The following is a 13,807-nucleotide window of genomic DNA, read 5'->3' as shown; positions in this document are numbered from 1 at the left end:
ATTTTAATTATCCTCAACAGGTAATACCAATGTAATTAATATACGTGACAAGTTTACACTTTGAAAATGTATAACTTGCAGAAAAAGAAGTCACTTAGACTGCTTTTCCAACTCAGACTGCATTTTAGTCCTGTATTTCTTTTTTGAAAGTTTGGCAATCATAAGTAACATGGTTTTCCCATAATGGTCATCATGGCAGCAGCACCCAAAATTGTGTTTTCTTCTATTCTGATGCCAGATTACATAATGGTTAACAGCATAATGACCGTCAATTTTTAATAATAAAATATACGTATCATGGATTTTCAGAAAATGTGACTAGCATGGGTCTTCAAGCCCGTGGAACTTCAAAGTCACACCTTGAAAATGCCAATATGTGAAAAATTTAATTTTCACAAAATAACTGTTTAACTGGCAGTAAGAATTACCAAACAGACTGTGTTTCCTACTGAAGCTGTATTTTAGTCCCATGTTTCTTTCCTGTAAGTTTAAGAACAGTAAATGACATGGTTTTTCTTAAATGGTCATCATGGGAGCAGTGCCCAAAATAGTTTTTTTTCAAATTTTGATGCAATATTACATAATGTTTAACAGCATAATGACCATCAACTTTAATAATAAAATATTAGTATTATGGATATTCAGTAAATGTGACTAGCAAAGGTCTTCAGGCCCATGGAACTTCAAAGTCACAACTTGAAAATGCCAAAATGTGAAACAAGACAGCACTGTTCTGAAATGGTTTTTTTTTCCATTTTTAACAATTAAAAAAAAAAAACAAAATTAACAGTTTACTGCCGTTTTTATATGATCAACTAAGAAAATTGATGAGATGGGAAAAATATGAATAGAGCAGTGTTAAATGTTCAATTTCTTCCATTCTGAGATTCTGAACATAGTGAATGATTGAATCTGACAAACTGCAATGATATGAGTTTATTTCCGTTTTTGACACTTTATTACACAATACACGTTAACAAGTTTACCATCATTTTTACATAATCAACTAATAATGTTGCAAAGATGCAGGAAATGCCAAACAAACACTTTTACGTATCTTATTAGTTCAATAATGAAACTGTTTACATGCCTAAGAATTGAATCTGAGGAAATGTGAAAAAACTGCATTTCTTTAAAATAATGGCCCGATTATGCTGATTTTTGAACTCAACCTGCGTTTTAGCAGGAATGACCACTCCTGTAAGTTTAATGACAATTGGCCTATCTGTTTTTCTTATATTGTGTTAACATTGTTGCATATATGCTGAAAAGTGAAAAAAAAAAGCATAACTACTAAAATAGTGGACCGATCCTGCCGATTTTCGAACTTGACCTGCGTTATAGTAAGATAAATTACTCCTGTGAGTTTCATGACAAAAAGCCTATCAGTTTTCCTTGAAATGTGTTTACAGTGTTGCATATATGCTGAAAAGTAAAAAAACAGCATAACTTCTACAATAATGGCCCGATTATGCTGATTTTCGAACTTGACCTGCATTTTATGAATATTCAGCAGCTCTGTAAATATACAGCCAAAAAGTAAAACTTTCTTCCACTTATCGTGTTTACAATGAAAGTGCACGGCGCCGGCGACAGCGACAGTGATGGCAACGACGGCGACGACAGACGCAGGTGATGGCAATATGTACAGACACATCTGTACATATTAACTGTACTGTTTGAGAACAGTAAGTGACATGGTTTTTCTTAAATGGTCATCATGGGAGCAGTGCCCAAAATAGGTTTTTTTTCAAATTTTGATGCAATATTACATAATGTTTGACAGCATAATGACCATCAATTTTAATAATAAAATATTAGTATTATGGATATTCAGAAAATGTGACTAGCAAAGGTCTTCAGGCCCATGGAACTTCAAAGTCACACCTTAAAAATGCCAAAATGTAAACAAGACTGCACTGTTCTGAAATGGGTTTATTTCCTGTTTTAACACTTTTTTAACATAAAACAAAATTAATAGGATACTGCCATTTTTTATATGATCAACTAAGAAAATTGATGAGATGTGAAAAATATCAATAGAACAGTGTTAAATGTCCAATTTCTTCCATTCTGAGATTCTGAACATAGTGAATGATTGAATCTGACAAACTGCAATGATATGAGTTTATTTCCATTTTTGACACTTTATTACACAATACACGATAACAAGTTTACCATCATTTTTACATAATCAACTAACAAGGTTGTAAAGATGAAGGAAATGTCAAACAAACACTTTTATGTATCTTATTAGTTCAATAATGAGAGTGTTAACATGCCTAAGAACTGAATCTGTAGAAATGTGAAACAAGACAGCACTGTTCTGAAATGGGTTTTTTTCCCATTTTTAACAATTTTTTTACACAAAACAAAATTAACAGTTTACTGCCATTTTTATATGATCAACTAAGAAAATTGATGAGATGGGAAAAATATCAACAGAATAGTGTAAAATGTCCAATTTCTTCCATTCTGAGATTCTGAACATACTGAATTATTGAATATGACAAACTGCAATGATATGAGTTTATTTCCATTTTTGATTCTTTATAACACAATACACGATAACAAGTTTACCATCATTTTTACATAATCAACTAACAATGTTGTAAAGATGCAGGAAATGTTAAACAAACACTTTTATGTATCTTATTAGTTAAATGATAAGACTGTTAACATGCCTAAGAACTGAATCTGAGGAAATGTGAAAAAACAGCATAACTTCTAAAATAATGGCCCGATTATGCTGATTTTCGAACTCAACCTGCGTTTTAGTAAGATTGACCACTCCTGTGAGTTTAATGACAATTGGCCTAACGGTTTTCCTTAAAATGTGTTTACAGGGTTGCATATATGCTGAAAAGTGAAAAAACAGCATAACATCTACTATAATGGCCCGATCATGCTGATTTTCGAACTTGACCTGCGTATTATGAATATTCATCAGCTCTGTAAATATAAAAGCAAAAAATAAAACTGTGTTCCACTTATCGTGTTTACAAGGAAAGTGCACGGCATCGGCATCGGCATCGGCATCGCCATCGGCGACGACGGCGACGACAGACGCAGGTGATGGCAATATGTACAGACACATCTGTGTCTGTACATAAAAATGTGGACAACTTTGATGCTAGACTAATGGGTAGTGAAATAATGGTAAACCTTTTTATTATCCAAGGATTTGTCATAGAAAGGTATGACATAGTGATTGTAACAGTAAAAATCAGAATTGGAAATAAATATAGTCGGATTAAGTAAAGGGGATCTATATGTAATTATGAAGAGGGATTTTCATTCCTGAACACTCCACGAAAAATCCTGTTGAAACTATGCAAAAATTATTCATTAAATTTTCAATATACTTCTGTTACAAATCCATTTGTTACAGAGAAAATTCAACCAACTATGAAAATAACTGTAACAGATAAAATAAGAATATGACCATTTAACACTATTTAATTTTCATAACAAACAAACAATTACAATGGCATTTGTTATAGAATGCTAAAATAATATGTAATATTTGAATGATAGTAAATAAAACCCAAGTATCTGTATTTTTACGGAGTTTTGTAGTCTTTGAATTAGAAACAGAAGAATTTTTTTTCATTTTCTAGAATATGTAATTACTGTAGTGAGGGTAGCTGTACAACGGACACCTCATATTTGTCCACTTAAACAATACTTACATGTGAATACATATGTGAATACTGCAATGTGAATACTGCAATGTGAATACAGATATGTGAATACTGCAATGTGAATACAGATATGTGAATACTGCCATGTGAATACAGATATGTGAATACTGCAATGTGAATACAGATATGTGAATACTGCCATGTGAATACAGATTAAGTGAATCTGTACAATCAACTGACATGCAAGGAGTCATTGGCACTCGGAATAGTTAATATCAGAAAAATGTCGGTACTAGAATACTGAAATTAAATGCATGCAAATTACAATATACAAATTACCAAAGATATAATACCCAGAAGTTATCTTATTCCAGCTCCAAGCATCTGGGGAAGGACTTGGAAAACATCAACAGCTGGAAATAAAAGACACATTTCTTACCTTGACAAGGCATATTTCATTCAAGAATAACTTCATTTTCTACTATTTCCTAGGCCAAAGTGGCAACATCAGTCCACCTATAATACATGCTATTTTTCTATATATAATCAGCCAGCAAGTAAAACCAAAGAAAATTCTCTGACCTCTATATCAAGTTACATGATGTAAAATCCCATACATAGTATCAGTGCCTTAGTCTACAATATACTAAGATATTCTATCCATTTTTTCCTCTGAGCCCTTTTCTCTGCAATCTGCAAGTCTACAGTATTCACATATGCTAATGCTTGTTTGAAATTCTTATGCATTTCAATGGTAATTTGCCCTTGCTTATTTTCCAAGTGAACTGTCCAACCTCAGATCCCGTACATTTTCCTGGTATTTTCCCGGCATGCCTTAAGGACTTCGTGCGTGGTTACGCCCTTCCACATGGCCACCTCGTCTGCAACGACGACAGCCAGACCAGGGTGAGAGTACTGCATCTCATCTCTCCGCACCTGGAACACAGAGCATACAGTCTTAGTGTGTATATACTCTTAGAATACTGCTATGGAGGAATACCAAGCCTAACAGAAAACAGAGAAATACCCAACCTAGCTAAAACAGAGAATACCCAACATAACAGAAAATTGAAATGTGAAGAAAAATAGATCCAACAAGGGTTGTTGTAACTCGTAATAATTTTATAAATCAATGCCACAATTTTTATTCATCTGTTTATTTACTCCTTTCAATTATTTACTTTTGTTGTATCATGTTGATCAGGAGAGCATAATAATGTAGTGTGAGTATTTGGAAAACTTTATAAAACCTTTCCAATGAATCATATTTGAGAGTAAAACAACAAAGGTGTCATTACTGACAAAGTTCACCGCCTCACCCCATGTGGCACAAAGTACGGAGCGTCCGTCTCCAGCAGCAGACGATCTAAGGGCAGACAGCGGGCCACCTGGTGGACCTCCACTGCCGAACTGTAGGTCACCAGTGGCGTCAGACCCACAAAGAGGTTAGGGAAGAACGCCACCCAGCGGGACGCCTCCTGCCAGTCTCTGGTGAAACAGTGGCGGTGAATCTTCCAGTCTTTTGGAACCATCTAGAAGATGTTACTGACATTGTTATGGAAACAAGATATTTTCACCACAAAGGTCCTGCGTCTATCTAGCAAAGCCAACTTTAAACTTAATATGGTTTACATATGTATTTTAATGCAAACAAATAAAGCAGCTCATATGTCACAACTGTACATGTAATTTAAGATGGTCTACAATATCTCCTGAAGTGAACTCACTGTCTTCATAATCTCAAAGCAGTCATCCTCAGCCTCCCTACAGTGGATGACCAGCGGCAGACCTCTGTCCATAGCCATCTGTAACTGCTTCACAAACACAAGCTTCTGCTTCTCCTTCAAACTACCAAACCTACAAAATAATGAGGTAGAGATTTCCATAAAATGCCTTGTTTGGAAGGAAGATATCTTTATAAGCAGTACAGACCAGTATTCCATAGAGCTGAAGTCTCAACTCAAACAGGCCATCGTCTGCTACTTGTAGGGAGTCGACTGCACACCAACACCCTTTTCACATCAAGTTTAGTCTTACCTCACCCAGGGCCAGTGGGAGTGGAGTGGAGTGATTTAATAACAAAAATTATCTCCATCAGTCTAAATATATACTTACTTCCCAGAGTAGTCTAGTCCTATCTCCCCCAGGGCTACTGTTTTAGGGTGACGGAGACACGCCTGGAGCCCCTGGTCAGACACCAGTGTGTAGTCTGTGGCACACTTAGGGTGACAGCCAAATGCACCCCACACCCCCTCTTCCTGGACTATATCACGCCATAGACCACCTGAGGAAATAAAATATTCATTAAAAACTCCTACTTAAATATCTGTATCTTTTTCTTTTAAAGATTTTCTGAGATACATATCTATGAGCTCCATACATAAGATCCGCAACTAGTATTTGAAAAATTTAAGTTCTTATTCAGCGTCAAAATTTACAAATTCCCTTTTACACACAGTTGTTAAAGGTAAGTCTTTCAATATGATATCAGATTTACCAAACATGTTTTCTTTGCACCTGTAAAACAAAAATAATACACAACCATCATTTTCATACCTTGAACTTTAAAAGAATGTGGTTCACAGAACACTGCCACACATCCCTCGTAGCTGGCAGGAAACGTAGCCGCGTTCTGACATCTATACTTGGCGAATGTCCCCTTGAAGCCTGTCCTTCGAAACAGGAAGTCAATATGACAGTGAGTGTCAATGTACGGAATATCAACACTGCTGAACTTCTTACAGAACGCCTTGCTCCACACCCCAGTCTCCTCTGAGTTCAGAGATGAACTACTTCCAAAGCCCTGAGTCTTTGCCGTTTCCAGATTGGACGATGATTTTGTGGCTGTCCACCCCCCCACAGGCCTCCTCCACACATCCTCCCCCCGTCCTCTCCCCCAGGATTTCCTGGAACCAGAGTTCTCAGCTGCTGTCTGTGCACCACCCACACTGCCAAATGTGACCTGACCTTGGTTGTTCATGGTCATCAGTTGGTTTCTCAGGGGACCAGGGTCACTCATCCTGCCCCCGCCACCCCACCTCCAGTCTTGTTCTCTGTACATACACTCTGGTGTCACTGATGACAACCTCACTGGAACACTGTCCTTGTCATTGTATTCTTCCCAACTGTTATAACTAGAACTATTGTCATTACCATCACCCTGTGTCATTTTTATTTCCGTTGAAGTCCCACCATTATTTTCATTATATTCTTCCCAGCTTCCATATCTCAGTTTGCTATCACTGGTGGCTCCATCTACACTTCTGTAGCTGCCGGAGGTATTCTGGAAATGTATATGGCGAGAGGGGCTGTCCTGCACCTCAAACCAGTCCACAGAGGAGGTGCTCAGCTGATCAAAAGATTGATCATGTGACTGATCATGTGACCCATCATGTGACTGGTCATGTGACTGATTATTCACAGGTTGGATGTAAGAGACATTTCTGGACACTGTACTAGAATCTGATCTTTTCAGGGCAGTGTCGCTGTAAGCCTTCTGTACAGGGACAACCCTTCTTTTGGGATTTCCGCCATTTTTCTCCGTCTTTGACATCATGGTCCAATTATTGTGAGGATAGCCACTGCGGTCTGGTGCTGCCCCCAAAGAACCACAAATCACACTTCTAGTGGCTGTAGGTTTCAGAGCTGGGCTTATCCTGGAATTGACTGGTATCCAGGCTGGACTTAGCACCTCCTGGTGGCTTGTTACGACATTAAACTGATCAGAATTGCTGGAGTCTTTGTTACTGAGCCAACTGTCATCGTAGCCGTCATTGTCACCGTCTCCAATGTTACAGCGTGACAGGGTGATGTCAGAGACAGAGTGGTTCCTGTCCTCAACCTCTGCATTGTTATTAATTTGTAAACCATGTGCTTTCCCTTCCTGGTTGTGCATAAACTCTTCCCATCCATTGCAGTTTTCCTGGCCTGGATTTGCAACAAAATCAACTGGCAGTGTTTCCAAAGTCTGATCTTTTAAGAAGTCACCATTTTGTTGTGTTATTGGACCACTATTGGCTTTGAATGGCGTACTTGTCTGGAGGCTCTTCTCTCTCTTGAGACACCCCAGTCCACCTTCCCCAGCTCTCAATCTCTGGTGTAGACTGAGCACAGTGGAGGTCTTAGGTTTAGGAGTGCTGGTTTTCATGCTGCCGGACTCCATCAAGGTGCCGTCTCGGATCTGTGCCAGTGGTTTTCTCCCACGTCTGGGCCCCCATTTTGGACCCCACTGTCTCCAGTCCTTGGCAGGATTTTCAGTAGGTCTATGGTGTTCCTGTTCTTTTTGTTGTCCACTTTGCCCTTCTTTCTGTTTTACCTGTGGATGTTGGCCTGGGACCTGTGCACAGGTCTCTTGTTGTAATTGTACCTGTGGTTGCTCTATTTCACAGTCATGTACCGGTAAGTGTGGCTGCTGTTGGTTTTCACCCCATTTTTCCTGCTTTTGATTTCTTTGTTGAATCTGAAACTGCTGTTCTTGCAAATTTTGAAGATGCATCTGCTGTTCGAGAGAATTCCTTCTTCCCGGTGTTTTCATTTTGAAGCACACTCTTCCTCGGCCAAAACCTGAAGACTTTTTCTGGACAATTAGTCCTTGGCATTGATGGCCAGATCTCACTGACCCCTGGTCAATTTGGGCAGCCAGCTGAGTGTTTCTGACACTGTCACTTCCATAACTGACCTCTCTGACATCAGGTTCAGGGGGCAATCCACCCTGTCCATGGTGTTTTTTCTCGGTTTTCTTTCTTTTTCCCTTCTTTTTCTTCTTTCTCAGGGTGATAGTTTTAGAGGACGGAGTCTCAATACTACTGTTGTCTCTTGAACTGCTAACATTACTGGCACTGGTATTATAGTCTGTTCCCACTGTATTGGAACTGCTATTACTCACTGATGTGTTTCCACTGGAACTGCCTGTACTGGACCTGCTTGTATTTGAACTTTTAGTATTTATAAGTTCTTGGTCTATTTTCTCAGCAGATGTGTCCATACTCGTTTCCCGAGTGCCATGTGAGATGCTTTCCCTCTCTCCGTCAGCAACAGACTGACCAAAGTCCACCCTTGGTCCATTAAACGGGCCAGACAATACAGTTCGAGTGTCCTCAGCATAATCTTGACCATTTTTCAGATGACCTTGACTTCTTCTCTCACTGACAGTACTATCCCTCTCAACCATCTCACAGCTACCACGGTCTGAAGAATAAATGTAATTACATTCTAAAATATCCCCTGTCAAATATATTATAATATATACCAAAGTGTACGCAACTGGTACTTACATTAAAATTTCAGTTTTGATACAAAAAGTTGTTCTGATGGCAAAAAGATGGTATCATAATTAAGTATTTGTCATTATATAAAACTGTGTACTTGTGATTTCAGCTTACAAGCTAAACAATTTCAGTGATTTGTTATATAATTCAGAAAAATCAATATCACACTGGTACAACTTAAAATGAGATGTTTTCCTGCAAAAGAATCATTTTAATTTGCCTCCATAAAATACAAGGTACACACTAAAGAAAATATCTAAGGGGGTTGCTAAATGTATATCCCTGGAATTCTATCAATACACAGTTGTACCTTTATCTGTTGAACTGACACGGAGTAAGGACTTCGGAGATTTGCTGCACTTGAGTTTTTTGTGAGATTTCTTGTGTGACGTTTTATCTGAAAAGAACATTTTTTGTAGTTAAAAATATGTAATTGTCAAAAAAATATTTTATCAAACAGAACTAGTTAGGTTCTAATTGGACATTTACTACTGATAGCTTTTCTGCTTCAAATTAAAGAAATCATTTATATTTCTACTTTAAATAGTACTGGCAAATAAAACAATTTTCTCCATTCCTGACTTTGCTGCATTTATTAGAACCATTTATTGCTACAGCTCAGCTACTGCAATATTAATGGAATCTTTACAAATGGCAAGAGCTTCAAAACAAAAGAAAGAAAGAAAGAAAGAAAGAAAGAAAGAAAGAGGCCTTAAAGAAAATGTTACTCTCAGTTTAGGCAAAAGCAGGCTGAACAAATTCAGTAATTTCTAACCTTTTACAATTTTACTGGAATCTGTGTTCCGCAAAGATTTCCTCAGTTTCATGATGGCCACTCCTAACAAGTTCCCTCCCCTTGGGCATCTCCCACGGCGGAAATCTTCCTCAGTCAGTCCAACGCCCCACCCTGGACAGGTGACAGAATGCCAAAGTGGATGGTCACCTGTGTCCAGCAGAACCATGTTAAACTGCGGACAAAGATCACTTTTGGACTGCAACAATTTCCTGATGACTCGGCATCTCTTGCTGATCCAAAGGTCTGACTCCTCCACCTGAGAACCAAGTCGTTCTGCATCTCTCCCTCGCTTGGCATGCTGGATTTGGTCTGCGAGTTTCTCTTTCCCATGGAAACGTGCTTTTAAAACTTGGTAGGCGTGCTCTACACTTGAGAAATCCTCTCCCTTGTAAGCGACCTGGCACAGGTAATGGTTGGACAACACACTGTACTCCCCAGAGAACAAAACAGGCTCTAACTGAGAGGAACACAGAGACTTGAACATCAGGTTGTACTGGGAGGAGTTTTCCTTGTCAGCCACCTGGTCTTCACTGCACAGCTCCTGTGTTAGAGCCGTCTCCAGTGATCTGATGACTGAAGGAAGCATGGTGTTTGTACTGGTCTCATTGCCAGCTGAGGTGACTTCAACTACTCTTGCATCACCAATGCCATCTACAGTTGAGATCTCTTGACTGGCAGGTGCTTCTTCTACAATTATAATAAGAACAATTAATTAATTTAGAAGTCTTACTCTCATTAATAAAACATACCAAATCTCTTCATTCAAAAAGAACAAAAAGTCAATTAAATACAACACTTATTGAACTTCAGTGACCCACATGCAATCTTAAAATTGAATCCAACATGGCAGATGAACAAGACAGAGTTGAAAGATTAAAAAAAATCCCATGCCTTAGAAAAATAACAGTTTCTTTTATTATGCTGAGAGCTTAGATTATTATTGCTGTCCTCACTGCATCAAAATTTGATCTAGGTGTTGGTCAACTAAGGGGGCAAAAAAGTTTACTTTTCAAAAAAGAAAGAAAAAAAGTCCCCTCCACCCTTGAAATTGCCGCTGCAGACCTGTTCTTATTACTGGTAAACAGTAACATTGGGAAGAGTTCCCTATCTTATTCTACAAAATCATGTAGTTCACTTTCTCACCTCCAATACTGGCCCCCGTCTGAGGGTCACATTGTACAGAGTTGGCAGAGGAGGAGGAAGAGGACCACGACCCCAGCCTCTTCTTTGGGCAGGTCGCCATGGAGACAGCTTCACTAGGTTTGGAAATAACTGGGTCACCATGACCTAGATCTACACTGCGATCTGAAAATGCATGTAAATTAAAGAATTTTAATTAGTTTTTTAGTTAAACTTCATATTGCAGCAAAGTTTGTTTCTAAACAAGAAAAATAATGTATTCATTATAAATGCTATCTTCTCCTGGCTAAAATAAAATTTTGTAACACCCCGTACATCCAGTTTTCTGCCTGCCTGGCTTTACTTTTCAGAATGAATTTTCCTTTAAACTGCTGAACTGACAAATGAAACAGACCATGCTTCTGATCTGTACAACCCCTAACATGCTTTCAGCCTAATTCAAGAATATAAAGTAAAATAGCCCTGAGAAATTAGTAAAGAGTTGTGTGGGTACACAGCAGAAATCAAGGGTCAGCTTGAAAAAATTGTGTTCAGTTTCTCATGTCCCATATTTGTGCACAACTTTCAACAATTCCAAGATAAATCAAAAGATACAGTCCAAAGCTGCTTTTCTTTTCAGGTTAAAAATGAATTCCCACCTTTCTTCTCTGTTATAAGGCATTCTTGCAGCCTTGGGCTTGCACTTCTCCTCAGGTTTTGGGCAGGTGAGCCTCTCTTCTGCTGTCCCAAGTCCTGTACTGACCGCGAGAACAACCTGGCTGCTCCATGCAGGGAAGCGGAGGCAGAAAAGACAGGCGAGCTGTTTTTCCGAGTCTTGGCATTAGCAGACTTGTTTTTATTTGTGTCACCAGTAGGTGTCTCCATGACAATCTGGAATTGTTTGTATGACGCAGGTAGCTACACTGAAACAGTGAATAACATGCAGGGTTGCAAGGTTAGTTTGATGAGTAATTTTTTTTTAATGATTTTGTTAATCATAAATAATAACAGTATATACATGTACTTCAATGGGCTTGAAATTTCTTGCAAGATGGCGATAAACAATTGCGTAAACTACCAAACAAAGTTCTCTAAATAGAAGAGACATTGATCAAAAACACCACACAATTTAATGTGGGGAAAATTCGAATCCTTGACGTTGAAGGTGGGGAGGGGCGAGAATTGCATATCTTGTTCCAGTGTCAAATACGTCTTATTCTTTGAAGACAGTTAATTGAAACAGTTTAACACAACATGCTTTTGATTGTAAACACTAACCCCTGTAATCATAACGTACTGTTCAATAATTTAAAAAGTAGTTATAATTCAAAGAAAATCTCACCCTTGACAGAACTCGAGCTTTCACCCAAATCTCGCTGCAAGGCAGCCATCACATTTCAGACATCCCACCAATGAAGTCACGTGCTGCAAATTTATAACGTCACTTCCTGTAAAAATGAAAGCTCGGTGGACTCCTACTGCAATCGTATGGAACAGCACAATCTGGCTTGTGCGCTTGAAAATGAAAGCGATATTGTGACCCCCATAAGATGACAGACGACCACTTTCCCTTTTCCAAAACAAGATGGCGGAAGGCCTATTTTCCAGAAATTTTATTCACAATTTTTCTTCCTCATGTTGATAAAAATAATTGTCACGTGTTTAAAAACAATGGCTAACTTTCAGCTGAAAAAATATCATTATCATGTTCAATTATTTGTATCATTGAACGAGCTGAACTTTGGTCTAGAAAAGGACCTACTGTTTTAAGGGATTTATCACTCTGTAGATTTGTAGGATAAATTGCCTCTGATCAGAGCCTGCCCAATTATAATTTTGTCGGTGTATTTGATATGGGAGTTGTGCATGATTTCTTGCTTCTTTTTATACTTTACAGGTGAGGAGAAAGTGTTGTTCGTGGTCAATTTCCGTGTAGTAGTGTGTGCAATTTCTTTCTTAAAATGAGGTTTTGGAGGGTTTGCCTTTTTTTTTTTTTTTTTTTTTTTTTCAATTTCCAGTCCATGGTTGCATGTAATTAATTTTGTTAAGGATTTTTTTTCGTGATCATTGATTATTATACATTCTTCATATTTAAAGGTCTTGTTCAATTATTTAACTGTCCACAATTTATTTAAATTTTCCTTTCTCAATTGTCTCCAAGACCTTTTTTAAGTTAATACCTTATTTTCAATTTTATCTCTGTTTTTGATGCCCCCATTTCGTTTTGTTCATACAATATGCGCAACCTGTATGAACAAAATCATTAAATGTTCATCATGAGATTCTTTTATGTAACTGAAAAAAAACATCGTTTTTTTTTTTTTAAGTTTTCATCGCAAGCACGTATGACACGTATTGAATTACAGACATCTACAGGCATGATGCAGTTTTCATCTGCTATCAGCAGTGCAACGGCCCATTGCTGTTGGCGCCTTACAGTAACCGCTATAAAAATTCGAACGTCTTTACTTCAACAAATTTCATATAATTATGCAAAATTCATTTCACAGTGAGAAAAACGATTGCAATAGTAAGGTTATTAACATAATAAACCATTAAATTGGATTTAAATGCTGCTTTCAAATATAGATGTTCCTGTAATTTCTCTACTATGATGTATGTCTTACTTTTCTGGTATCCAATCTGAATTGAATTTTCACAGGATGGATTAAATTCTGAATTACTTTGCTTAAAAACAGGAAGGGATAGAAACCATCGCCGTTAATGCCGCTGATACCAGTGTAACGTGACAGTTATATATAACTCTAAAGCTTTCTTGATTTTCAAAACTTTAACTTATAACTTTAAAAGGTACTGAAGGCTGTGACGTACTTTGGTATTACTATTGCCAGATCCAATTTGGTAAGAAGGATGTCTCTCTCTCTCCCTCTCTCTCTCTCTCTCACACACACACACACACACACACTCCCTAATGAGTGGGATTGTCTTGTTAAAAAAGTGGTCAAAGAACAATTTCAAAA

At 37.9% G+C, this 13,807-nt stretch overlaps 1 protein-coding gene across 3 annotated transcripts; it reads right to left on the bottom strand.

Annotated features, from left to right (window-relative positions):
- Positions 1 to 3,154: 3,154 nt before the first annotated feature.
- LOC106173000 (uncharacterized) lies at positions 3,155 to 12,295 on the bottom strand. 3 transcript variants are annotated; one of them, XM_013553959.2, is made up of 10 exons: positions 12,169 to 12,295; positions 11,486 to 11,749; positions 10,851 to 11,012; positions 9,687 to 10,394; positions 9,222 to 9,308; positions 6,201 to 8,831; positions 5,760 to 5,928; positions 5,372 to 5,501; positions 4,964 to 5,176; positions 3,155 to 4,580 (listed from the first exon to the last, which is right to left on the bottom strand). In XM_013553959.2, exons 2-10 carry the CDS (start codon positions 11,709 to 11,711, stop codon positions 4,440 to 4,442), a joined length of 4,467 nt encoding a protein of 1,488 aa, XP_013409413.2. In that variant the 5' UTR covers positions 11,712 to 11,749; positions 12,169 to 12,295; the 3' UTR covers positions 3,155 to 4,439. The 3 variants fall into 3 exon arrangements, with proteins under 3 accessions (XP_013409413.2, XP_086871388.1, XP_086871391.1); XM_087015262.1 differs by having other exon boundaries at positions 11,486 to 11,744; positions 12,169 to 12,242; XM_087015265.1 differs by having other exon boundaries at positions 11,486 to 11,717; positions 12,169 to 12,240.
- Positions 12,296 to 13,807: the final 1,512 nt, after the last annotated feature.

Source organism: Lingula anatina, chromosome 6, assembly GCF_051362555.1.
Source record: "Lingula anatina isolate TDL-2025a chromosome 6, LinAna3.0, whole genome shotgun sequence".
Taxonomy (NCBI): domain Eukaryota; kingdom Metazoa; phylum Brachiopoda; class Lingulata; order Lingulida; family Lingulidae; genus Lingula; species Lingula anatina.
The sequence above is the reverse complement of the archived record's forward strand: the minus strand, read 5'-3'. Positions and strand labels throughout refer to the sequence as shown.

Excerpts from the sequence above, each read along its gene's own strand:
- LOC106173000 (XM_013553959.2), bottom strand. The coding sequence starts at position 11,711 with ATGGAGACACCTACTGGTGACACAAATAAAAACAAGTCTGCTAATGCC. Across the intron at positions 5,177-5,371 it reads GCTTTGAGATTATGAAGACA|ATGGTTCCAAAAGACTGGAA; the intron begins GTGAGTTCACTT and ends AACATCTTCTAG. Across the intron at positions 4,581-4,963 it reads CGTACTTTGTGCCACATGGG|GTGCGGAGAGATGAGATGCA; the intron begins GTGAGGCGGTGA and ends TCTGTGTTCCAG.